This window comes from Drosophila miranda, unplaced genomic scaffold (genome assembly GCF_003369915.1).
Source record: "Drosophila miranda strain MSH22 unplaced genomic scaffold, D.miranda_PacBio2.1 Contig_AX12_pilon, whole genome shotgun sequence".
Taxonomy (NCBI): Eukaryota; Metazoa; Arthropoda; class Insecta; order Diptera; family Drosophilidae; genus Drosophila; species Drosophila miranda.
In genome coordinates, this window is record NW_022881657.1 from 19,876 (window position 1) to 47,618 (window position 27,743).

Here is a 27,743-nt window from a genome sequence, read left to right on the forward strand (position 1 = left end):
AGCAGCAGCTCCCCGATCTCCGCCCGACGTTTCGAGAGCTCCTCGCGCAGATGCTCAATGCTTTTGTCCAGCTTCAGCTGCCATATGATCAGTGGCACATCGTCGGGCCTCTGACCAATGTCCACCGTCTCATGGAGGAGTCGGGTGAGGTCGCTGGCCTCGGCTCGGAGTGCGGCTATGTCATCCAGGATGGCCGCCTGCTTCTCCCGCGACTCGGTCAGCAGATCCGTATAGAAATTATCCGCGTGCGCCTTGAGTTTGTGCAAAAAGTCCTCGCATGTCTTCGGCTCGAACATGAGGGACCACATTGAATGGAGCTGCTCCACATGCTCGCCAGTCATCTCAAGGATCTCTCCCTTGATGGAGGTTGGGTCAACCATAGCCAATAGGAATGGGTCTTGTATTCGCGAATGGAAGGAATTTATTTGATGTGTGCAGGATTTCGATTGCACAATGTGTTGCTCAAGGAAAATGCCTCCGCACAGATAAGTGACGCCTCTCGTGTTGGCACAAATTGCACAATGAAAATTTTGTGTGCTTGATTTGACTCATGCCTCAAAGCACAAAACAAGTTGATTCTGATTGATGTGTGGCCAAAAAAACACCTACTTTATATTGCAAATAAGTTCCTTCAAGGTTTTCCAGTTGTAAAGATAATTTAGGATGAGAAATGTGTTTACTAAAGCAGAATGCCACCGCACAGACTCGAATGACGCCAGACAAAATTTCGGTAAATTCAAAATGATGCTATTAGGGATAATATGTTAAATGTTAATTGGGCTTCTGTTCTCTCGCATCCTAGTGTAGACACGTCCTATAATGTTTTCCTGCATACGGTCCGTCGTATTATTGGTAACAATGCTTCCAAAAGGGTGCATGGCTCCTATAGACTGCCGTGGTATACGAAGGGTCTTATGAAATATAAGAATCTTCGTAATAAGTACTTTAAACGATTTGGTAAGACCCGGGACCCTGTAGATTGGGCAAGGTATGTGCAACATAAGAGGGAGTTTGCTTTTTTAGGCAAATTTTTGTATAACCAATATATTCGCCCAGGGCGAATAAAAATGGAAATTGACTAAGAACTCCAACGGCATATGATGCATGTCACATTTCGCAACATGTAACATGGCAATCTATATCCGAACTAACAAAAATTAAGTCTAAAATCTTATTTAGCCTATTAAAAACATTATTTACTTGGGATAAGCCCATACTAAAACAGTCATCTAGGAAAAGAATCTCGTTCGGCAAATGTACATTACTAGGTATCATAGCCGACGATTGCGGATCGCCGGACCATACCAACGAACCCAAATTGAATTGAGCACGCCGGCGGCTTTAATAGTTCTTAAGCAGTTGGGTATTAGTGTCAGAGGGAATCAAGTGGAATGGAAGTGGTATCGTGCGGTATCTTGCATTACTTTTCGCAAATACATTTAAACTTCATTTATATTTCTATAGAACAAAACAGAAAGAACGAGGGGGAACGTTGTGAGTTGCTGTGGAGACCGCATACCCGATACTAAGTCAGTATGGCTCTCCTCCGGCAGACGCCGCTAATATTAAACGACACGACAAGGAGTGCGTGCGAGAGAGACAGAAAATCAGTCTGAGCGTGACGTCGGGTGCTGCGTAGCCAGTGCAAATTGATTTGTTCCTTTTGGCTATAAAAATGATCTGATCTGATCTAGATTCAGCAATCTGATATATATGATCATTATCTATGATTCTGCGTTTTTAGTTTTCTCGTATCCTCAATATTGTGGATGCAACGGATTTTCGTCTTTTGTGGGGGCGGAAGGGGGTGGGGCGAAATTTTGAGATATACGTTTTATAGTGAGATCTAACAGAAGTGCGGATACCAAATTTGGTTACTCTAGCTTTAATAGTCTCTGAGATTTGTGAATATCCCCAGATTTTCATCCTTTGCGAGGGCGGAAGGGGGTGTGGCGAAATTTTGAAACAAACTCGTCTCGGTCCGATATATTAGGAGTGTGGATACCAAATTTGGTTGCTCTAGCTTTTATAGTCTCTGAGATCTAGGCGCTAATGTTTTACTCTAAGCAAAGCCGCCTATGCTTCGTGTGTGTTAGAGAGAGACAGGGCGAGAAAAAATGAAATTGTTTTCTTGATTCTGGCTATAACAATTATACGATCTGGTTCAGATTTTGCACTCTAGAAGATATAGTCATCTTCTACGATTCTGCGTTTTTAGTTTTCTCGTATCGTCGAAATTGTGGATGCCACAGATTTTCGCCTTTTGTGGTTGCGGAAGTGGGCGGGGCAAAGTTTTGAAATATTCTTGTATCAGTGACATATCACAGAAGTCTAGATCCAAAACATCGTTGCTCTCGCTCTTATAGTCTTTGAGCACTAGGCGCTGAAGGGGACGGACAGACGGACAGACGGACGGACGGACAGACGGACAGACGGACAGACAGACATGGCTCAATCGACTCGGCTATTGATGCTGATCAAGAATATATATACTTTATAGGGTCGGAAACGATTCCTTTTGGACGTTACACACATCCACTTTTACCACAAATCTAATATACCCCAATACTCATTTTGAGTATCGGGTATAATTAAGAACAGAAGTGGACCAAGTGCACTTCCCTGTGGAAGGCCGGAAGTAGCCAAGAATGGGGCCGAAGGCTTTCCATTTATCAATACGACATACTCTCGCCGCTCAAGATACGACCTAAACCAACTGAGCAGGCAGGAATGAATCCCCAACCGATGCAGCTTGGCTATTAAAGCCCAGTGGGAGACTTTGTCAAAGGCTTTAGCAAAGTCAGTATACACAACGTCGACTTGAGAGTGCATTTCAAAGACACGAGTGCAGAAATTACTGAAAGCAATGAGATTAGTGGTTGTTGATCTACCCAACATAAAACCATGCTGATTTGGGCTAATGTAGGATTTCATGAGGAAGGTGATTTTTCTGGCAATGATTCGCTCTAGAAGTTTTGAAACATTGCTGAGTTTGGCAATTGGTCTATAATTGGAAATGAGATTTTTGGTACCTCTCTTAAAAATTGGCGTAATCGTGGCAGCTTTCCACTTACCAATAAACTGACCCGTTAACAGCGAATTTGTGAATAGAATTTTGAGAGGTTCACAGAACGCTACAACACAGTTGCGAAGCAGGAAGGCAGAAATGCCATCACAGTCGGGTTTATTAGAATTATCGAATTCATCAATTGCCACCAAAATGTCCTCTTCCGATACATCGAGTGTGCCAATATTGACCACCGAGGGTATAGAGTTTAAGACATCGAAACTGTGCCAAGCTGCGTATGGCTCAAAATTTGAGCTAAAGAAAGAAGAAAAAAGGTTTGCTATACCATTATCCGTATTAGCGCTCAAGCTGCCCAGGTTCATAACGGAAGGAAGAGAGCTCGTTGACCTTTTGGACTTTATAAAATGCCAAAAAGACCTGGGATTGACTTAAAGTTCCCTCTCAACGTCGGCAATATATTGGTAATACAAAAATTTGCCTAAAAAAGCAAACTCCCTCTTATGTTGCACATACCTTGCCCAATCTACAGGGTCCCGGGTCTTACCAAATCGTTTAAAGTACTTATTACGAAGATTCTTATATTTCATAAGACCCTTCGTATACCACGGCAGTCTATAGGAGCCATGCACCCTTTTGGAAGCATTGTTACCAATAATACGACGGACCGTATGCAGGAAAACATTACAGGACGTGTCTACACTAGGATGCGAGAGAACAGAAGCCCAATTAACATTTAACATATTATCCCTAATAGCATCATTTTGAATTTACCGAAATTTTGTCTGGCGTCATTCGAGTCTGTGCGGTGGCATTCTGCTTTAGTAAACACATTTCTCATCCTAAATTATCTTTACAACTGAAAAACCTTGAAGGAACTTATTTGCAATATAAAGTTGGTGTTTTTTTGGCCGCACATCAATCAGAATCAACTTGTTTTGTGCTTTGAGGCATGAGTCAAATCAAGCACACAAAATTTTCATTGTGCAATTTGTGCCAACACGAGAGGCGTCACTTATCTGTGCGGAGGCATTTTCCTTGAGCAACACATTGTGCAATCGAAATCCTGCACACATCAAATAAATTCCTTCCATTCGCGAATACAAGACCCATTCCTATTGGCTATGGTTGACCCAACCTCCATCAAGGGAGAGATCCTTGAGATGACTGGCGAGCATGTGGAGCAGCTCCATTCAATGTGGTCCCTCATGTTCGAGCCGAAGACATGCGAGGACTTTTTGCACAAACTCAAGGCGCACGCGGATAATTTCTATACGGATCTGCTGACTGGAGCTGCGCTCCAAAATCCATGACATGCGCGAGAAGATCTACGTGCTGTGGGATCGCCTCCAGGAGACGGACGAGAGCGCCATGCGACGAGTGCGCGAGTGCACCGAGAATACGCAGCGCACCTATGACATCCTCCATTCGGAGCTGCAGCGCTGCCAGGCACTGCGCAGCCAGAACCCCAAGACGTTCATCGAGCAGCTGCGCGTCGAGATAAGCAAGTGGTGGGATCTAACGCTCAAGAGCCAGCAGGAGCGCAAGCGTTTCTCCAACTACTACAATAAGTATTACAACGAAGACCTGTTGGAGCTGCACGAGCTGGAGCTGGATGATCTGAAGAGCTTCTACACGTGCAACAAGGAGATTTTCGATCTGTACGAGAGCCGTGCAGAACTTTGGTCCCGCATGCAGGCTCTAGAGGCAAAGGCCAACGAGCCGAATCGTTTCAAAAATCGTGGCGGCCAGCTCCTTAAAGAGGCAAAGGAACGCAAGGCCATCTCGAAGCTCCCAAGATTGAGCAGCAGATCACTGAACTGGTGCACGCCTATGAGGTGCAATCGCATGGCCCGTTTCTGGTTTATGGCGAGAACATACTGGAGCTGATGGCTGGCGAATGGGAGATCTATCGGCAGGCCAAGCAGAGCTCGGCCCGCAAGAAGGCCCCGCCCACCACGAGGACGGGCAGCAGCAGCAAATTGATGATGCCACCGCCGACTGCCGGTTCAACGGCCAGCTGAAGGCGTCCAAGTCGCCACTAAAGCGGGTCCGCGTCCTGGACAACACTTTGCGTCGCAGCGGGGGATTGGGCAGACGCAGCCTTGGCACACGCTCGAAAAAGAAGCCACGCACAAAATCAGCGGTGCCGGATACAAGATCGCCCAGCGATTCCGAGTATATGACCGATGAGACCACTGAAAATGACCGCGAAGCCGGGATCTCCTATGACGAATTTGTGCCCACGAGTCGCTCCTCAGTGCTGCCCGTCGGCGGGGCTCAGCATCAGCGCAATCGCGTGGCTGTGCCACGAATTCGCCATGTCCTCGTAAACCACAATTCGGTGGCGTCGGCCGCCAACACACCGTCAAAGCAGGCGGTCAATCAGGAGGAGAGGCCTCGATTTGGCAATCAATTGAAGCTCCCGTCGCCACGTGAAAGTCGCATGTGGCCGAATCCACGATGAGATTATCTATCGAAATTACTACTAAAATGTACCTATATTTTTGGAATTTGGAATTTTTATTTTCGTTTTATGTTTGATTTTATTTTATGTACCTTTATCTGTTTATCTCTGTTTCATTTATTTTCGATGTTGGCCCAATAAAAATTAAATTATCTTCAAGAAGGACAACCGAACCACACAAGCATTCAGGCTTACACTAGAAAAGATGCATTCATAATATGGTTCCGCCCAGGGCGAATAAAAATGGAAATTGACTAAGAATTCCAACGGCATATGATGCATGTCACATTCCGCGATGGGGAGTTCGCAACATGTAACATGGCAATCTATATCCGAACTAACAAAAATTAAGTCTAAAATCTTATTTAGCCTATTAAAAACATTATTTACTTGGGATAAGCCCATACTAAAACAGTCATCTAGGAAAAGAATCTCGTTCGGCAAATGTACAATACTAGGTATCATAGCCGACGATTGCGGATCGCCGGACCATACCAACGAACCCAAATTGAATTGAGCACGCCGGCGGCCTTAATAGTTCTTAAGCAGTTGGGTATTAGTGTCAGAGGGAATCAAGTGGAATGGAAGTGGAATCGTGCGGTATCTTGCATTACTTTTCGCAAATACATTTAAACTTCATTTATATTTCCATAGAACAAAACAGAAAGAACGAGGGGGAACGTTGTGAGTTGCTGTGGAGACCGCAACTCTACAGTTATACCCGATACTAAGTCAGTATGGCTCTCCTCCGGCAGACGCCGCTAATATTAAACGACACGACAAGGAGTGCGTGCGAGAGAGACAGAAAATCAGTCTGAGCGTGACGTCGGGTGCTGCGTAGCCAGTGCAAATTGATTTGTTCCTTTTGGCTATAAAAATGATCTGATCTGATCCAGATTCAGCAATCTGATATATATGATCATTATCTATGATTCTGCGTTTTTAGTTTTCTCGTATCCTCAATATTGTGGATGCAACAGATTTTCGTCCTTTGTGTGGGCGAAAGGGGGTGGGGCGAAATTTTGAGATATACGTTTTATAGTGAGATCTAACAGGAGTGCGGATACCAAATTTGGTTACTCTAGCCTTAATAGTCTCTGAGATTCGTGAATATCCCCAGATTTTCATCCTTTGCGGGGGCGGAAGGGGGTGTGGCGAAATTTTGAAACAAATTCGTCTCGGTCCGATATATTAGGAGTGTGGATACCAAATTTGGTTGCTCTAGCTTTTATAGTCTCTGAGATCTAGGCGCTAATGTTTTACTCTAAGCAAAGCCGCCTATTCTACGTGTGTGTTAGAGAGAGACAGGGCGAGAAAAAATGAAATTGTTTTCTTGATTCTGGCTATAACAATTATACGATCTGGTTCAGATTTTGCACTCTAGAAGATATAGTCATCTTCTACGATTCTGCGTTTTTAGTTTTCTCGTATCTTTGAATTTGTGGATGCCACAGATTTTCGCCCTTCGTGGGGCGGAAGTGGGCGGGGCAAAGTTTTGAAATATTCTTGTAGCAGTGACATATCACAGAAGTCTGGATCCAAAACATCGTTGCTCTCGCTCTTATAGTCTTTGAGCACTAGGCGCTGAAGGGGACGGACAGACGGACGGACGGACAGACGGACAGACGGACAGACAGACATGGCTCAATCGACTCGGCTATTGATGCTGATCAAGAATATATATACTTTATGGGGTCGGAAACGATTCCTTTTGGACGTTACACACATCCACTTTTACCACAAATCTAATATACCCCAATACTCATTTTGAGTATCGGGTATAAAAACAGGGGATTATTTTATATACATACGTGTTTGTGTATAACTAGTATTTTGGGAGCTCCGAGTAGCGTGGGGGCGTGGACCAGAGCACGCTGGAGTTGCGCTTCAGCTGGCTGGGATCGATGTTGGGGAAAATCAGTTTCAGGTCCGGAGTGGTGGGGGCCACCGAGAAGAAGCTGTCGATGACATCGGTGGGACAGTGGCTCTGCATGGCAATCGCTTCGCCGCGTACATGGCCTGAAAATGGGTCACAAAATTTTAGATTAGATCAGACACTGGCTAAAGAAAACGCTAACTTACTGCGACTCCAGGTGGGTGCTGGCGGACGCTTGTGGGTGACCTTGCCCTCGTCATCGGTGGCTCGTGCAGCATGTCCCATGTGTATTTTGTCTTCGGCGGCGGTGGCAGAATCTTCTTCTTGGCCCGGTCAACTGTACCAGCTTCTTAGTCAGTATGGCTCTCCTCTGGCAGACGCCGCTATTTAAACACATATTTAGAATAGTGATCGAGGACGATAAAGATGCCTATATGTCCACTTCTTGAACGGGGATATGGCCCCAGGAAATCTACATATAATTTCTGGAAGAAACGTTGTGACTCGGGCGCAATTCCAATCTTCGGTCTCTGGATTGTTTTGGGGGCCTTGGTAGTCTTGCAGACATCACAAGCCTGGATATACTTCTTCACATCGGCAACCAAACCAGGCCAGTAATAATACCGCCGTATCCTTTCTAGGGTTTTGTGAATGCCTCCATGGGAAGCCAGTGGATTGTCGTCCGCGTTACGCAAAACGTCAACCACGAACCCTTGAGGAATCCAGAGTTTCCAAATGAACATGTGTTCATCATGTAGCACCTCTCCTGTTGCGTGATCTGACCTACGATACAACAAGTTATCTACAATTTTGAGATCTGGCAACTTATCAATATTGGCCCTAACCCTTTCTACGATCTCCACGTAATCTTCTGCCTTGAATTCTGGCGATTCCAAATCCACCAACAACACATTGCTCGCGTCTAGAGTCGCCACTTCCTCCTCATTTACGCGAGAAAGAGCATCCGGATCCACATTAAGCCTGCCGCTACGATGCTCGATTTTAAACGAGAAACTCTGCAGCTTTAATGCCCATCGGGCTAGACGTTAGTGTAAGTCAGTTTGTGACATGAGCCACTTTAAAGAGGCGTGATCAGTGATTACAGTAAATTCATGCCCCTCGATATAAGCTCTGAACCTATTTATGCAAACTATTGCGGCCAGACATTCTTGTTCGGTGACCGAATAATTCTTTTGGGCTTTGTTGAGTTTTTTCGATACAAACGCAATCGGATATTCGTCCCCCTCCGGCGTCTTCTGCACCAGCACTCCCCCAACGCCTGTCTTGCTAGCGTCGCAGTGAACATAGAATGGTTTGCTAAAATCAGGACTACGCAAAACTGTCGCTGAGCAAAGCATCTCCTTCAACTTTTCAAAAGCCTCCTGACCCTCTTGAGTCATTGAAAATTTCTGTCTGGGCTTGAGCAAGTCCGTGAGAGGCGCGGCTACCGATGCGAAGTTGCTTATAAACTTCCTGTACCAGCCTACCATACCTAGGAAGCGACGCAGAGACTTTAGGGATTTTGGCAAAGGAAAATCGGACATGGCCGAAATCTTATCCGGATCTGTACGAATCACCCCTTCGCCTACTATATGCCTCAAATACCGCACTGACTTCATGCAAAACTTGCTTTTCTCCACATTCAGCGTTAACCCTGCCGCTTTTATGTAACTTGCCACTTCACTCAACACCCTCCGATGTGACTCAAAACTGTCCGACACAATCAAAAGGTCGTCCAGGTACACAAAAACTTCATTTCTTAAACTGGCCGGAATTACCTTGTCCATCAACCTTGTCATGGTCTGCGAAGCATTAGTGAGACCAAAAGGCATTACCTTATACTGGTAGAGAGGTTTCCCCGGAACCGTGAACGCTGTTTTATCGCGTGAGCTCGGCTCTAAGGGAACTTGCCAATAGGCATCCTTAAGATCCAGGCTCGAAATAAACAACGCCTTAGGAAGACGTCCTAGAATCCCATCAATTTGTGGTAACGGATACGCGTCTTTTTTGGTCACCGCGTTAACTTTCCTACTATCTAAACATAGCCTCACCTTTCCTGGCTTCTGCACCAATACTACCGATGATGACCACGCACTATCGGATTCCTCTATCACCCCTAAGCTGAGCATCCGATCTATCTCCGCATATAACAATTTCTCTACCGCAGGAGATACAGGGAAGTGTCTCTGCTTCACGGCTTTTGCATCACCTACATCAATTGAATGCGAAAGCAGAGCCGTCTTTCCTAGACCGGAAACGGAAAACGAAGGAAATAAATTGATGGTCGCTTGCAACTGGTCCATTTCCCCTCGGCTGAGGTTCTGCGGTTCATGAACTATCTCTGCCAGCGACATGCTGGGTGGTAATAAATCGAAACTTGACCAAAAGTCGATCCCTAAATACAAGTCCTGGCTGAGCGATGGAATAATGTGCAGCTCAAGGTCCTTCACTGCACCCTTATACTGCACCGGTGTCCGCAGTCGTCCCACTACCTCTTGCCTCCGTCCATCCGCAGTGGAAGCATTAACAACTCCTCTCTTAAAAGGAATTCGGCTTTCGATTACGCGTTCTGCTAACTTTCCGCCTATAACACTCATAGCTGCTCCGGTGTCCAATAGACCAAGGACCGTTTGATCCAACAGGCGAACTTCCGCATATGGACGCTTGTCCTTCTGCTTGTAACGAATGCAATTTATCGCTTTCGCCGCCTGCCGGAACGCTCTCATCCTTCTTGCACTCCTTGTGAGGGACTTATTACTGGGTTGGTCGTTGGTGAAAAGCGAATGGGATCTGGCATGGACTAGTTGTGGCCAGACTAAAGCTTGGTGTATGTCGGATTCTGATTTCTCAGACGGAAGCTGGGCGGTAGTTTTAAGTATCCCTACTGGGATTTCGCCTCTGCACTCGACTGCTTGCGCTGAACACTGACCGGCTGGCGAGGCTGGGTGTTCACTTTGCCGTTTTTTTGGCATTTGCTACACGACGGCTTATATTTATTAGGTGCTCCGCACCCAAAGCAAAAAATTTTCCTTTTGCTATCGCAATCGTGGTAGCGATGCCCTCCTTTCGGCAGTTCCAGCAAATCAGTGCCATGGCTGCCACCTCGTCCTCTTCTTCTACATCCGAGAATTTGGAGGCCTCCTCTAATTGGGCTTCCTCTACCAATTCCGCAACCTGTTTCCGGAAAGGAATCAATTTCTGGTACCCATGACTCCGCCTAACGTCGTCGAGAAAACCCTCCCTTCTACGACAGACTTCTCTCAAACGTTCTACGGAGTCGATTTGGACATTCAGGAGCTCATGTCTAATTTCAGGTCGCAAATTGCGCCGTAAAGTTTCCACAATCGCTTTCTCTGACATGGGAGTTTCCAAATCATCCATCAGCTGTATCAGGGCGTCGTGGAAGGAATCGAAATTTTCTTTTTCTTTTTGCTTCCTGTCCCTTATCGCTTCTCTGATATCCACATCGGTTCGAGAATCCCTAAACTGCTTTCTTAGGGCTTGGCATAACCGGTCCCATCTCATCGATCCGGAAGTCTTGTGGTAACGCCAATAAAAATCTCTGGCCTTTCCGTCAAAAAGCAGACTGGCGTTACTGCACAGAACTGGAAAATTTCCGTCGAGAGTCTGATGCGTCAAAGCCTCTACCCTATAGAGAAAACGAGGGGGAACGTTGTGAGTTGCTGCGGAGACCGCAACTCTAAATTTATACCCGATACTAAGTCAGTACGGCTCTCCTCCGGCAGACGCCGCTAATATTAAACGACACGACAAAGAGTGCGTGCGAGAGAGACAGAAAATCAGTCTTAGCGTGACGTCGGGCGCTGCTTAGCCACTGCAAATTGTTTTGTTCCTTTTGGCTATAATAATGATCTGATCTGATCCAGATTCAGCAATCTGATAGATCTATGATCTATGATTATCTATGATTCTGCGTTTTTAGTTTTCTCGAATCTGCAATATTGTGGATGCAACAGATTTTCGTCCTTTGTGTGGGCGGAAGGGGGTGGGGCGAAATTTTGAGATATACGTTTTATAGTGTCATCTTAAAGGAGTGTGTGTACCAAATTTGGTTACTCTAGCCTTAATAGTCTCTAAGATTTGTGAATATCCCCAGATTTTCATCCTTTGCGGGGGCGGAAGGGGGTGTGGCGAAATTTTGAAACAAACTCGTCTCGGTCCGAATTATTAGGAGTGTGGATACCAAATTTGGTTGCTCTAGCTTTTATAGTCTCTGAGATCTAGGCGCTAATGTTTTACTCTAAGCAAAGCCGCCTATTCTACGTGTGTGTTAGAGAGAGACAGGGCGAGAAAAAATGAAATTGTTTTCTTGATTCTGGCTATAACAATTATACGATCTGGTTCAGATTTTGCACTCTAGAAGATATAGTCATCTTCTACGATTCTGCGTTTTTAGTTTTCTCGTATCTTTGAATTTGTGGATGCCACAGATTTTCGCCCTTCGTGGGGGCGGAAGTGGGCGGGGCAAAGTTTTGAAATATTTTTGTAGCAGTGACATATCGCAGAAGTCTGGATCCAAAACATCGTTGCTCTAGCTCTTATAGTCTTTGAGCACTAGGCGCTGAAGGGGACGGACGGACGGACGGACGGACGGACGGACGGACGGACGGACGGACGGACGGATGGACAGACGGACAGACAGACAGGGCTCAATCGACTCGGCTATTGATGCTGATCAAGAATATATATACTTTATGGGGTCGGAAACGATTCCTTCTGGACGTTACACACATCCACTTTTACCACAAATCTAATATACCCCAATACTCATTTTGAGTATCGGGTATAATTATCAATTCTCAATCCTTCTTGGGTCCCATTAAAACGTAATTTCCAACTATTGAAGATATGGGCGACTTTGTCCGGTCGCTGACTCAGATCTGAGACTGCACTGCTTGGACGGTCGTAGCTCGTAAACTGTGCTGAATACTGACTATTCAGTCCCTGTCGGAATGTTTCCTCCCCTTCTCTGTCCCTATTTTGTTGGACCGGATTATCCGCTTCCCCACGTCTATTCCCTTGAGGAATGCTATTGCCAGTCTCTTGGAAATGTGCTGCTATGCTGGACTGAATGATTTGAGCCATTTTGTCCGTGAGCTGGGCTACCACCTCGTTTTGCATCGTGCTGATGGCCTGTGTAACCATGCTACTAACTCTTTCAGCGGTTATGGCTGCTGCATCGTTTTGCCTGGCCTGGGACCTGGTATTATGAGGAGTACTTCTTTCGACGCATAGCGTCTTGCATGTGGGACAGGTAGTATGGGTCTTGACATGTGACTCAATACAAGTTTTGTGAAACTCGTGGCTGCACTTTTCTTTCAATGTAGGAGCCGAAGCCAAAGTTTTCCCACACAACTGGCGTTTTGGCGCCGGAGCCGGTTCAGGCTCGTTATCGGGGTTCTCCATTGTAAAAAAAATAAATCAAACTTAATTGCTAACTGTCCTGACAAAAATATGTCCCACAAAAACTACACGACAAAACCTAAACACTTACTTATCAAACGCAGACAAAACCAAAGTTAAAAATGTGTTAATAGTAAAACTAAATTAAGTATTCTAGTTAAAAGTCAGATAACTTATGCTAGCAAACCTAAGATGACCTAAAAATTCAAAAATAATAAGTAATTGTACGTGAACTCAAATTGCAAAGAGAACTGATTCCTCGTGTTATAATTCATAGCTTCCTACGTTGCCAACTTAGGGTCAATGGCCCAGCAAACGGCACAGCTGTTCTCAAGTCTCGCTTCCCTTGTACAGCGAGAGAGCTAGCAAATCAACAGCCCTACCAAATAACACACATGGAATGTAAACCTCAAGAATAGAACGCAAAGAATATGATACGATAAAATAAAGTCATAAAAATTGTTGCCTTACGCATAGCTAATCCCCATGCGAAACGGACCCTATGCTAATTGAGACCCCAATTCCTAAGCACAAAAGAAAATGAAAAGAATGTGTAGGCGCGCAGACGCCTTGCACTTGTCGCTGTCTAATCAAAACCAACAACAACTGCATGCGCGAGCCGTGGCCAGCTGCTGCTTTGATTCGCGCCGCTGTCGTCCAAACATCTCGGCTCGGCACTCTACACTTGAAATGAGCATGCTGCTTCTGATTTCACTCGTGGCCAACGGAATTCTATAATCAAGATTAATCCGAGTATGTCCAACGCGCTAAAGCTCATCAGCAGCAATGGCTAAGCCTTCCGCACAGTCCTTCAGCCGTGGGCAGTGTTCCGTAAGTAAACGAGATTCCCTCTGCAGTCCTATGCGCCCGAAAGACCATGTTTAAGACTCCTGCCTCAGAAAAAGTAGGGTATTATTAAGATCGATGCACTTTTCGAAACGCTCCTCAGACGTGGCCGGATGAAAAGTCAAAACTTCTGCTTCCGTTTTCCGAATCGTCTGACAAGCCCTCTACTTGGTGTTGAGAAAAGAAGATATTCTTGAGCAATGACCACTTCCAGAGAAACAATTTTGGTCAATGCCGTCTATGCTGAATCGGGAAGTTTTAAAGACAAAAAAAAAGGATGTCACAGTGTTGATGGTGTCGCACCTGAATAGGTGTGGCCCAACGTTGGGCGCCAATTTTTAGTTATATTGGAGTGATGTTCTTGCCCCCCTCCTGCTGGTGGCCTATATTACCTATTATACCTATTATACCGCGAATGAAGTAGCGTGTCACGACGAAAATGCTTAACCGGGAGACACTGTTTATCCCTGAATAGAATTGTGGATGTGTGCTGGAAAGGTATCTCAACTCCGCCTCTGGTGTTGTCGAGGTCGTGTCGCCCACCCTACCATGGCCATTCCAAACCGTTCGATTTAATGACGGAATGGCCCCTTTGTCCGGGGTGTCCTACATGGGGAATTTGCCAGCGAAAGCAAAGCGGTAGATTAATACATTATAAAGTTTATTCACTTACTGGCTAAAACACTATCATTACCCGCAAATACCATAATATAATCACCCACATTAAAAGAGTAGCTAAATGAAATATATCTATGATTCCTAAATGTAACGTGTCATCTACGCACGTCTGTGTATATAAATCCTGCCAGGCTAGCTGTCATTCAGCGAAGGGAAGCACACGCTTTGGGTTTCCGGCCTCTGCTCGTCGGCTATTGGAGTGATGTTCTTGCCCCCCTCCTGCTGGTGGCCTATATTACCTATTATACCTATTATACCGCGAATGAAGTAGCGTGTCACGACGAAAATGCTTAACCGGGAGACACTGTTTATCCCTGAATAGAATTGTGGATGTGTGCTGGAATCTCAACTCCGCCTCTGGTGTTGTCGAGGTCGTGTCGCCCACCCTACCATGGCCATTCCAAACCGTTCGATTTAATGACGGAATGGCCCCTTTGTCCGGGGTGTCCTACATGGGGAATTTGCCAGCGAAAGCAAAGCGGTAGATTAATACATTATAAAGTTTATTCACTTACTGGCTAAAACACTATCATTACCCGCAAATACCATAATATAATCACCCACATTAAAAGAGTAGCTAAATGAAATATATGTATAAAATTCCTACAAATACTTGGCTATGTGTCATACAAACGATATACAAAATAAGTCCGAAATGGACAAACTAACTTGCTTGCTGACTCCGTAATGTTACGAAACCAATTCGAGTGGGCACTTCTCCCTCTCACTCACCGACTGGCCCTAAGGGGCCGAAGGCTTTCCATTTATCAATACGACATACTCTCGCCGCTCAAGATACGACCTAAACCAACTGAGCAGGCAGGAATGAATCCCCAACCGATGCAGCTTGGCTATTAAAGCCCAGTGGGAGACTTTGTCAAAGGCTTTAGCAAAGTCAGTATACACAACGTCGACTTGAGAGTGCATTTCAAAGACACGAGTGCAGAAATTACTGAAAGCAATGAGATTAGTGGTTGTTGATCTACCCGGCATAAAACCATGCTGATTTGGGCTAATGTAGGATTTCATGAGGAAGGTGATTTTTCTGGCAATGATTCGCTCTAGAAGTTTTGAAACATTGCTGAGTTTGGCAATTGGTCTATAATTGGAAATGAGATTTTTGGTACCTCTCTTAAAAATTGGCGTAATCGTGGCAGCTTTCCACTTACCAATAAACTGACCCGTTAACAGCGAATTTGTGAATAGAATTTTGAGAGGTTCACAGAACGCTACAACACAGTTGCGAAGCAGGAAGGCAGAAATGCCATCACAGTCGGGTTTATTAGAATTATCGAATTCATCAATTGCCACCAAAATGTCCTCTTCCGATACATCGAGTGTACCAATATTGACCACCGACGGTATAGAGTTTAAGACATCGAAACTGTGCCAAGCTGCGTATGGCTCAAAATTTGAGCTAAAGAAAGAAGAAACGAGGGGGAACGTTGTGAGTTGCTGCGGACACCGCAACTCTACGGTTATACCCGATACTAAGTCAGTATGGCTCTCCTCCGGCAGACGCCGCTAATATTAAACGACACGACAAAGAGTGCGTGCGAGAGAGACAGAAAATCAGTCTGAGCGTGACGTCGGGCGCTGCGTAGCCACTGCAAATTGATTTGTTCCTATTGGCTATAAAAATGATTTGATCTGATCCAGATTCAGCAATCTGATAGATATGGTCATTATCTATGATTCTGCGTTTTTAGTTTTCTCGAATGTGCAATATTGTGGATGCAACAGATTTTCGTCCTTTGTGTGGGCGGAAAGGGGTGGGGCGAAATTTTTAGATATACGTTTTATAGTGCAATTTAACAGGAGTGCGGATACCAAATTTGGTTACTCTAGCCTTAATAGTCTCTTAGATTTGTGAATATCCCCAGATTTTCATCCTTTGCGGGGGCGGAAGGGGGTTTGGCGAAATTTTGAAACAAACTCGTCTCGGTCCGAATTATTAGGAGTGTGGATACCAAATTTGGTTGCTCTAGCTTTTATAGTCTCTGAGATCTAGGCGCTAATGTTTTACTCTAAGCAAAGCCGCCTATGCTACGTGTGTGTTAGAGAGAGACAGGGCGAGAAAAATAAAATTGTTTTCTTGATTCTGGCTATAATAATTATGCGATCTGGTTCAGATTTTGCACTCTAGAAGATATAGTCATCTTCTACGATTCTGCGTTTTTAGTTTTCTCGTATCGTCGAAATTGTGGATGCCACAGATTTTCGCTCTTTGTGGGGGCGGAAGTGGGCGGGGCAAAGTTTTGAAATATTCTTGTAGCAGTGACATATCACAGAAGTCTGGATCCAAAACATCGTTGCTCTCGCTCTTATAGTCTTTGAGCACTAGGCGCTGAAGGGGACGGACAGACGGACAGACGGACGGACAGACGGACAGACAGACATGGCTCAATCGACTCGGCTATTGATGCTGATCAAGAATATATATACTTTATGGGGTCGGAAACGATTCCTTTTGGACGTTACACACATCCACTTTTACCACAAATCTAATATACCCCAATACTCATTTTGAGTATCGGGTATAAAAACAGGGGATTATTTTATATACATACGTGTTTGTGTATAACTAGTATTTTGGGAGCTCCGAGTAGCGTGGGGGCGTGGACCAGAGCACGCTGGAGTTGCGCTTCAGCTGGCTGGGATCGATGTTGGGGAAAATCAGTTTCAGGTCCGGAGTGGTGGGGGCCACCGAGAAGAAGCTGTCGATGACATCGGTGGGACAGTGGCTCTGCATGGCAATCGCTTCGCCGCGTACATGGCCTGAAAATGGGTCACAAAATTTTAGATTAGATCAGACACTGGGTAAAGAAAACGCTAACTTACTGCGACTCCAGGTGGGTGCTGGCGGACGCTTGTGGGTGACCTTGCCCTCGTCATCGGTGGCTCGTGCAGCATGTCCCATGTGTATTTTGTCTTCGGCGGCGGTGGCAGAATCTTCTTCTTGGCCCCGGTCAACTGTACCAGCTTCTTAGTCAGTATGGCTCTCCTCCGGCAGACGCCGCTAATATTAAACGACACGAAAAAGAGTGCGTGCGAGAGAGACAGAAAATCAGTCTGAGCGTGACGTCGGGCGCTGCGTAGCCACTGCAAATTGATTTGTTCCTATTGGCTATAAAAATGATTTGATCTGATCCAGATTCAGCAATCTGATAGATATGGTCATTATCTATGATTCTGCGTTTTTAGTTTTCTCGAATGTGCAATATTGTGGATGCAACAGATTTTCGTCCTTTGTGTGGGCGGAAAGGGGTGGGGCGAAATTTTGAGATATACGTTTGATAGTGAAATCTAACAGGAGTGCGGATACCAAATTTGGTTACTCTAGCCTTAATAGTCTCTTAGATTTGTGAATATCCCCAGATTTTCATCCTTTGCGGGGGCGGAAGGGGGTGTGGCGAAATTTTGAAACAAACTCGTCTCGGTCCGAATTATTAGGAGTGTGGATACCAAATTTGGTTGCTCTAGCTTTTATAGTCTCTGAGATCTAGGCGCTAATGTTTTACTCTAAGCAAAGCCGCCTATGCTACGTGTGTGTTAGAGAGAGACAGGGCGAGAAAAAATGAAATTGTTTTCTTGATTCTGGCTATAATAATTATACGATCTGGTTCAGATCTTGCACTCTAGAAGATATAGTCATCTTCTACGATTCTGCGTTTTTAGTTTTCTCGTATCGTCGAAATTGTGGATGCCACAGATTTTCGCTCTTTGTGGGGGCGGAAGTGGGCGGGGCAAAGTTTTGAAATATTCTTGTAGCAGTGACATATCACAGAAGTCTGGATCCAAAACATCGTTGCTCTCGCTCTTATAGTCTTTGAGCACTAGGCGCTGAAGGGCACGGACAGACGGACAGACGGACGGACAGACGGACAGACAGACATGGCTCAATCGACTCGGCTATTGATGCTGATCAAGAATATATATACTTTATGGGGTCGGAAACGATTCCTTTTGGACGTTACACACATCCACTTTTACCACAAATCTAATATACCCCAATACTCATTTTGAGTATCGGGTATAAAAACAGGGGATTATTTTATATACATACGTGTTTGTGTATAACTAGTATTTTGGGAGCTCCGAGTAGCGTGGGGGCGTGGACCAGAGCACGCTGGAGTTGCGCTTCAGCTGGCTGGGATCGATGTTGGGGAAAATCAGTTTCAGGTCCGGAGTGGTGGGGGCCACCGAGAAGAAGCTGTCGATGACATCGGTGGGACAGTGGCTCTGCATGGCAATCGCTTCGCCGCGTACATGGCCTGAAAATGGGTCACAAAATTTTAGATTAGATCAGACACTGGGTAAAGAAAACGCTAACTTACTGCGACTCCAGGTGGGTGCTGGCGGACGCTTGTGGGTGACCTTGCCCTCGTCATCGGTGGCTCGTGCAGCATGTCCCATGTGTATTTTGTCTTCGGCGGCGGTGGCAGAATCTTCTTCTTGGCCCCGGTCAACTGTACCAGCTTCTTAGTCAGTATGGCTCTCCTCTGGCAGACGCCGCTAATATTGAACGACACGACAAAGAGTGCGTGCGAGAAACACAGAAAATCAGTCTTAGCGTGACGTCGGGCGCTGCTTAGCCACTGCAAATTGATTTGTTCCTTTTGGCTATAATAATGATCTGATCTGATCCAGATTCAGCAATCTGATAGATCTATGATCTATGATTCTGCGTTTTTAGTTTTATCGAATCTGCAATATTGTGGATGCCACAGATTTTCGCCCTTTGTGGGGGCGGAAGTGGGCGGGGCAAAGTTTTGAAATATTCTTGTAGCAGTGACATATCACAGAAGTCTGGATCCAAAACATCGTTGCTCTCGCTCTTATAGTCTTTGAGCACTAGGCGCTGAAGGGGACGGACAGACGGACGGACGGACAGACGGACAGACGGACAGACAGACATGGCTCAATCGACTCGGCTATTGATGCTGATCAAGAATATATATACTTTATGGGGTCGGAAACGATTCCTTTTGGACGTTACACACATCCACTTTTACCACAAATCTAATATACCCCAATACTCATTTTGAGTATCGGGTATAAAAACAGGGGATTATTTTATATACATACGTGTTTGTGTATAACTAGTATTTTGGGAGCTCCGAGTAGCGTGGGGGCGTGGACCAGAGCACGCTGGAGTTGCGCTTCAGCTGGCTGGGATCGATGTTGGGGAAAATCAGTTTCAGGTCCGGAGTGGTGGGGGCCACCGAGAAGAAGCTGTCGATGACATCGGTGGGACAGTCGCTCTGCATGGCAATCGCTTCGCCGCGTTCATGGCCTGAAAATGGGTCACAAAATTTTAGATTAGATCAGACACTGGCTAAGGAAAACGCTAACTTACTGCGACTCCAGGTGGGTGCTGGCGGACGCTTGTGGGTGACCTTGCCCTCGTCATCGGTGGCTCGTGCAGCATGTCCCATGTGTATTTTTCTTCGGCGGCGGTGGCAGAATCTTCTTCTTGGCCCTGGTCAACTGTACCAGCTTCTTAGTCAGTATGGCTCTCCTCTGGCAGACGCCGCTAATATTGAACGACACGACAAAGAGTGCGTGCGAGAAACACAGAAAATCAGTCTTAGCGTGACGTCGGGCGCTGCTTAGCCACTGCAAATTGATTTGTTCCTTTTGGCTATAATAATGATCTGATCTGATCCAGATTCAGCAATCTGATAGATCTATGATCTATGATTATCTATGATTCTGCGTTTTTAGTTTTCTCGAATCTGCAATATTGTGGATGCCACAGATTTTCGCCCTTTGTGGGGGCGGAAGTGGGCGGGGCAAAGTTTTTAAATATTCTTGTAGCAGTGACATATCACAGAAGTCTGGATCCAAAACATCGTTGCTCTCGCTCTTATAGTCTTTGAGCACTAGGCGCTGAAGGGGACGGACAGACGGACGGACGGACAGACGGACAGACAGACATGGCTCAATCGACTCGGCTATTGATGCTGATCAAGAATATATATACTTTATGGGGTCGGAAACGATTCCTTTTGGACGTTACACACATCCACTTTTACCACAAATCTAATATACCCCAATACTCATTTTGAGTATCGGGTATAAAAACAGGGGATTATTTTATATACATACGTGTTTGTGTATAACTAGTATTTTGGGAGCTCCGAGTAGCGTGGGGGCGTGGACCAGAGCACGCTGGAGTTGCGCTTCAGCTGGCTGGGATCGATGTTGGGGAAAATCAGTTTCAGGTCCGGAGTGGTGGGGGCCACCGAGAAGAAGCTGTCGATGACATCGGTGGGACAGTGGCTCTGCATGGCAATCGCTTCGCCGCGTTCATGGCCTGAAAATGGGTCACAAAATTTTAGATTAGATCAGACACTGGCTAAGGAAAACGCTAACTTACTGCGACTCCAGGTGGGTGCTGGCGGACGCTTGTGGGTGACCTTGCCCTCGTCATCGGTGGCTCGTGCAGCATGTCCCATGTGTATTTTGTCTTCGGCGGCGGATGCAGAATCTTCTTCTTGGCCCCGGTCAACTGTACCAGCTTCTTAGTCAGTATGGCTCTCCTCCGGCAGACGCCGCTAATATTAAACGACACGACAAGGAGTGCGTGCGAGAGAGACAGAAAATCAGTCTGAGCGTGACGTCGGGTGCTGCGTAGCCAGTGCAAATTGATTTGTTCCTTTTGGCTATAATAATCATCTGATCTGATCCAGATTCAGCAATCTGATAGATCTATGATCTATGATTATCTATGATTCTGCGTTTTTAGTTTTCTCGAATCTGCAATATTGTGGATGCCACAGATTTTCGCCCTTTGTGGGGGCGGAAGTGGGCGGGGCAAAGTTTTTAAATATTCTTGTAGCAGTGACATATCACAGAAGTCTGGATCCAAAACATCGTTGCTCTCGCTCTTATAGTCTTTGAGCACTAGGCGCTGAAGGGGACGGACAGACGGACGGACGGACAGACGGACAGACAGACATGGCTCAATCGACTCGGCTATTGATGCTGATCAAGAATATATATACTTTATGGGGTCGGAAACGATTCCTTTTGGACGTTACACACATCCACTTTTACCACAAATCTAATATACCCCAATACTCATTTTGTGTATCGGGTATAAAAATGTAATGGGAAGTTTTATTTGATGTTTACAAGCGTACTTTAAGCATTTACTCAGAGTCGCCTCTTCACCTGAACCCACTTAATCTACCAATAAAACCCTCAATTGAAACAGCTCAACAGCCTGAGTTAAGCCGATGAAGAATAACCCTCAGTTCCGAACTCATAATTTTATCCGATTGATGAATCACTTTCCTTCAAGGCTAGATAATTTTAATTTTTTCCGACCTCATAAAGTATTTATATTCTTGATCAGCATCAATAGCCGAATGGATTTAGCCATGTATGTATGTCCGTCTGTGCGAACCGATGAGCGCCTAGATCCCAGAGACTTTAAAGGCTAGAGAAACTTAATTTTGTATCCAGTATCTAGTTAAATGATACGAGAAAACTAAAAGCGCAGAATTATTGAGAATAACCGTATCTACCAGATCTACGAATCTAGCTATTGTGTGGGATCCCGATCATGGTAGCGTCTCTCGCGTGAGCTCCTAACCGGCGTGGACTTTCTGCACTCGCATCGCATCATATCATCCTTCGAAATAAATATGAATCAAGCTTATGTTTAAATATCTGTTGTTGCCATAGATCAGCAGTGGCCCCAAATCCATCCTAAGTTTCAGTGTACTCCTTCGCCAAATTTTTGCGCGGGTCAATGCTGTCCCACAGCACAGGGCATTGGCAGCATTCCCTTTCCTAACAAACATGCAGCTCGTCGAGGATTAAAACGAACGGCTCATTCGCATAAAGTTGAAGTTAATAAAAGAAACGAACCTTTTGTTCGAGAATCTTCTTTAGTCTGTGTTGAACTTGTTGACTTCCGGTCTGCCGCAGCAGCTCCAACACCTGGACGCCGCCGCCCCTTCACTCCTGGACAGCCCTTACCTGGCCGCAGGTCCCTGGCCAGCATCCCCTCTATCCCGTCGATGGAGTGCCCTGGTGGCCTGGTCTGCCACCACACATCCCATGTGGGAGCCACCACCAGCAGCAGCAGATGAACACAAAGCATTCCATCAACGATATCCTGGGAGGACGCTCTGGAGGAAGCAGAAGCAGGAACCAACAGCAGACGCCCCAGCAATTGCAACTGCAAGACCAGCAGGCACTCACGGTAGCACCGACGTCGCCTCTCCAAAAACTGGGGCACGACTCGGAACGGCACACGGCAGGGCTTCCCCCCTGCTGAAAATTTTGCTGTCTTCCCCCGGACCAAACGTGTGTGCAGACAATTTAGCAAGACTCGAATGCCGGTGAGAGAGCCACACAAAAGGCTGATCTGCGACGGAGTACGAACTTATTACAACACATTGGAATTCGATCTCCCGTTCACAGATTGCAGGAGGCATGAGGGAGGTACTTGATCTCTTTCCTGGAGAGCCCAAGGAGAGGTGGCCCACGAGTGGCCGTCCTGCGGCGCGGGATAAGAAAAAATTAAACTATAGTAGGAATCGAATTGCTATACCAAAGTATCGCACAACACGGTGAACATACCAGCCGTGGCCCACGCACTGCCCGCAGTTTCCACTGCAGCAACAGCAGGAGCTACAAAGGCCACATGCCAGAGCCACTGCTCGCAGAATACGTGTGAAAATATTTATATTTAATTTAATTTAATTGAATTACTATTCAAATTCTGTTATCCAAGCAGATTTGAAACGATTTTAAAAAAGACGAGGGGGAACGTTGTGAGTTGCTGCGGACACCGCAACTCTACAGTTATACCCGATACTTAGTCAGTATGGCTCTCCTCCGGCAGACGCCGCTAATATTAAACGACACGACAAAGAGTGCGTGCGAGATAGACAGAAAATCAGTCTGAGCGTGACGTCGGGCGCTGCGTAGCCACTGCAAATTGATTTGTTCCTATTGGCTATAAAAATGATCCGATCTGATCCAGATTCAGCAGTCTGATAGATATGGTCATTATCTATGATTCTGCGTTTTTAGTTTTCTCGAATCTGCAATATTGTGGATGCAACAGATTTTCGTCCTTTGTGGGGGCGGAAGGGGGTAGGGCGAATTTCTGAGATATACGTTTTATAGTGAGATCAAACAGAAGTGCGGATACCAAATTTGGTTACTCTAGCCTTAATAGTCTCTGAGATTTGTGGATGCCCCAGATTTTCGTCCTTTGCGGGGGCGGAAGGGGGTGTGGCGAAATTTGGACACGAAACGGTCAAGGTCCGATATCACAGGAGTGTGGATAACAAATTTGGTTGCTCTGGCTCTTATAGGTTCTGAGATCCTTGAACTCATATTTTGCAATTGACAAAACCGACCATGAAACCTGTGTGTTAGAAAGAGACAGAGCGAGAAAGAATGAAATTGTTTTCTTGATTCTGGCTATAATAATTGTACGATCTGGTTGAGATTTTACACTCTAGAACATATCGTCGTCTTCTACGATTCTGCGTTTTTGCTTTATAGTATCTTTAAAAATGTGGATGCCACAGATTTTCGTCCTTTGTGGGGGCGGAAGTGGGCGGGGCGAAGTTTTGAAATATTTTTGTAGCAGTGACATATCACAGAAGTCTGGATCCAAAACATCGTTGCTCTAGCTCTTATAGTCTTTGAGCACTAGGCGCTGAAGGGGACGGACGGACGGACGGACGGACAGACGGACAGACAGACAGGGCTCAATCGACTCGGCTATTGATGCTGATCAAGAGTATATATACTTTATGGGGTCGGAAACGATTCCTTCTGGACGTTACACACATCCACTTTTACCACAAATCTTATATACCCCAATACTCATTTTGAGTATCGGGTATAAAAAGGTTTGCTATACCATTATCCGTATTAGCGCTTAAGCTGCCCAGGTTCATAACGGAAGGAAGAGAGCTCGTTGACCTTTTGGACTTTATAAAATGCCAAAAAGACCTGGGATTGACTTAAAGTTCCCTCTCAACGTCGGCAATATATTGGTTATACAAAAATTTGCCTAAAAAAGCAAACTCCCTCTTATGTTGCACATACCTTGCCCAATCTACAGGGTCCCGGGTCTTACCAAATCGTTTAAAGTACTTATTACGAAGATTCTTATATTTCATAAGACCCTTCGTATACCACGGCAGTCTATAGGAGCCATGCACCCTTTTGGAAGCATTGTTACCAATAATACGACGGACCGTATGCAGGAAAACATTATAGGACGTGTCTACACTAGGATGCGAGAGAACAGAAGCCCAATTAACATTTAACATATTATCCCTAATAGCATCATTTTGAATTTACCGAAATTTTGTCTGGCGTCATTCGAGTCTGTGCGGTGGCATTCTGCTTTAGTAAACACATTTCTCATCCTAAATTATCTTTACAACTGGAAAACCTTGAAGGAACTTATTTGCAATATAAAGTAGGTGTTTTTTTGGCCGCACATCAATCAGAATCAACTTGTTTTGTGCTTTGAGTCATGAGTCAAATCAAGCACACTAAATTTTCATTGTGCAATTTGTGCCAACACGAGAGGCGTCACTTATCTGTGCGGAGGCATTTTCCTTGAGCAACACATTGTGCAATCGAAATCCTGCACACATCAAATAAATTCCTTCCATTCGCGAATACAAGACCCATTCCTATTGGCTATGGTTGACCCAACCTCCATCAAGGGAGAGATCCTTGAGATGACTGGCGAGCATGTGGAGCAGCTCCATTCAATGTGGTCCCTCATGTTCGAGCCGAAGACATGCGAGGACTTTCTGCACAAACTCAAGTCGCACGCGGATAATTTCTATACGGACCTGCTGACCGAGTCGCGGGAGAAGCAAGTGGCCATCCTGGATGACATAGCCGCACTCCGAGCCGAGGCCAGCGACCTCACCCGACTCCTCCATGAGACGGTGGACATTTGTCAGAGGCCCGACGATGTGCCACTGATCATATGGCAGCTGAAGCTGGACAAAAGCATTGAGCATCTGCGCGAGGAGCTCTCGAAACGTCGGGCGGAGATCGGGGAGCTGCTGCTCCAGCAGGAGCAGCTCTGCGAAGAGCTGGGCGCACTGCCGCTCCCTCTACTGGCGGACCCGCTGCCCCTGCCCGATGAGATGGACGGCTTTCGCGACCATCTCGACAACCTGCGCTCTCAGCGCGCAGTGCGCCAGACGGAGCTGGACCAGCTGCGCAAGGCCATCAAGCATGACATGACGATGCTCGAGCTGATGCCCCAGACCGATGCAGAGGATCGCCTACTGAACGATCTGAGCCACAATCTAACACCAGAGACACTAGAGCGGCTGCGGCAGATGCGCAACAGTTATGCCGAGCAGATCCAGGAGCTGCGCTCCAAAATCCATGACATGCGCGAGAAGATCTACGTTCTGTGGGATCGCCTCCAGGAGACGGACGAAAGCGCCATGCGACGAGTGCGCGAGTGCACCGAGAATACGCAGCGCACCTATGACATCCTCCATTCGGAGCTGCAGCGCTGCCAGGCACTGCGCATCCAGAACCCCAAGACGTTCATCGAGCAGCTGCGCGTCGAGATAAGCAAGTGGTGGGATCTAACGCTCAAGAGCCAGCAGGAGCGCAAGCGTTTCTCCAACTACTACAATAAGTATTACAACGAAGACCTGTTGGAGCTGCACGAGCTGGAGCTGGATGATCTGAAGAGCTTCTACACGTGCAACAAGGAGATTTTCGATCTGTACGAGAGCCGTGCAGAACTTTGGTCCCGCATGCAGGCTCTAGAGGCAAAGGCCAACGAGCCGAATCGTTTCAAAAATCGTGGCGGCCAGCTCCTTAAAGAGGAAAAGGAACGCAAAGCCATCTCGAAGCTGCCCAAGATTGAGCAGCAGATCACTGAACTGGTGCACGCCTATGAGGTGCAATCGCATGGCCCGTTTCTGGTTTATGGCGAGAACATACTGGAGCTGATGGCTGGCGAATGGGAGAACTATCGGCAGGCCAAGCAGAGCTCGGCCCGCAAGAAGGCCCCGCCCACCACGAGGACGGGCAGCAGCAGCATATTGATGATGCCACCGCCGACTGCCGGTTCAACAGCCCCTCGCACGCCCCGAACTTTGAAGAACATGTCCTCAATGTCGACCTCGACAATGTCGTTGCGCAAGACCCCAACAATCCAGCTGATCAATCCCAATATGACCAAGAGCACTGGGAATCTGCACAAGCGACTAAATCCATCAGCAGCCGCCAGCTCTTCGGGGTATCGGCTGGCCAACAGCCAGCTGAAGGCGTCCAAGTCGCCACTAAGGCGGGTCCGCGTCCTGGACAACACATTGCGTCGCAGCGGGGGATTGGGCAGACGCAGCCTTGGCACACGCTCGAAAAAGAAGCCACGCACAAAATCAGCGGTGCCGGATACAAGATCGCCCAGCGATTCCGAGTATATGACCGATGAGACCACTGAAAATGACCGCGAAGCCGGGATCTCCTATGACGAATTTGTGCCCACGAGTCGCTCCTCAGTGCTGCCCGTCGGCGGGGCTCAGCATCAGCGCAATCGCGTGGCTGTGCCATGAATTCGCCATGTCCTCGTAAACCACAATTCGGTGGCGTCGGCCGCCAACACACCGTCAAAGCAGGCGGTCAATCAGGAGGAGAGGCCTCGATTTGGCAATCAATTGAAGCTCCCGTCGCCACGTGAAAGTCGCATGTGGCCGAATCCACGATGAGATTATCTATCGAAATTACTACTAAAATGTACCTATATTTTTGGAATTTGGAATTTTTATTTGCGTTTTATGTTTGATTTTATTTTATGTACCTTTATCTGTTTATCTCTGTTTCATTTACTTTCGATGTTGGCCCAATAAAAATTAAATTATCTTCAAGAAGGACAACCGAACCACACAAGCATTCAGGCTTACACTAGAAAAGAAGCATTCATAATATGGTTCCGCCCAGGGCGAATAAAAATGGAAATTGACTAAGAATTCCAACGGCATATGATGCATGTCACATTCCGCGATGGGGAGTTCGCAACATGTAACATGGCAATCTATATCCGAACTAACAAAAATTAAGTCTAAAATCTTATTTAGCCTATTAAAAACATTATTTACTTGGATAAGCCCATACTAAAACAGTCATCTAGGAAAAGAATCTCGTTCGGCAAATGTACATTACTAGGTATCATAGCCGACGATTGCGGATCGCCGGACCATACCAACGAACCCAAATTGAATTGAGCACGCCGGCGGCTTTAATAGTTCTTAAGCAGTTGGGTATTAGTGTCAGAGGGAATCAAGTGGAATGGAAGTGGTATCGTGCGGTATCTTGCATTACTTTTCGCAAATGCATTTAAACTTCATTTATATTTCCATAGAACAAAACAGAAAGAACGAGGGGAACGTTGTGAG

At 46.1% G+C, this 27,743-nt stretch overlaps 3 protein-coding genes across 4 annotated transcripts; all 3 read right to left on the bottom strand.

Moving 5' to 3' along the window:
* Positions 1–7,268: 7,268 nt before the first annotated feature.
* LOC117195242 (inner centromere protein-like) lies at positions 7,269–7,708 on the bottom strand. The gene is made up of 2 exons (XM_033399870.1): positions 7,575–7,708; positions 7,269–7,511 (listed from the first exon to the last, which is right to left on the bottom strand). The coding sequence occupies exons 1-2, from the start codon at positions 7,651–7,653 to the stop codon at positions 7,318–7,320; spliced, it is 273 nt and encodes a 90-aa protein (XP_033255761.1). The 5' UTR covers positions 7,654–7,708; the 3' UTR covers positions 7,269–7,317.
* A 9,143-nt stretch (positions 7,709–16,851) lies between these two features.
* On the bottom strand, positions 16,852–17,306 carry LOC117195237 (inner centromere protein-like). Its single transcript, XM_033399863.1, has 2 exons — positions 17,158–17,306; positions 16,852–17,094 (listed from the first exon to the last, which is right to left on the bottom strand). Exons 1-2 carry the CDS (start codon positions 17,234–17,236, stop codon positions 16,901–16,903), a joined length of 273 nt encoding a protein of 90 aa, XP_033255754.1. The 5' UTR covers positions 17,237–17,306; the 3' UTR covers positions 16,852–16,900.
* A 1,035-nt stretch (positions 17,307–18,341) lies between these two features.
* On the bottom strand, positions 18,342–19,792 carry LOC117195239 (inner centromere protein-like). 2 transcript variants are annotated; one of them, XM_033399867.1, is made up of 2 exons: positions 19,676–19,792; positions 18,342–18,590 (listed from the first exon to the last, which is right to left on the bottom strand). In XM_033399867.1, exons 1-2 carry the CDS (start codon positions 19,752–19,754, stop codon positions 18,397–18,399), a joined length of 273 nt encoding a protein of 90 aa, XP_033255758.1. In that variant the 5' UTR covers positions 19,755–19,792; the 3' UTR covers positions 18,342–18,396. The 2 variants fall into 2 exon arrangements, with proteins under 2 accessions (XP_033255758.1, XP_033255757.1); XM_033399866.1 differs by lacking the exon at positions 19,676–19,792 and adding an exon at positions 18,654–18,803 and having other exon boundaries at positions 18,347–18,590.
* Positions 19,793–27,743: the final 7,951 nt, after the last annotated feature.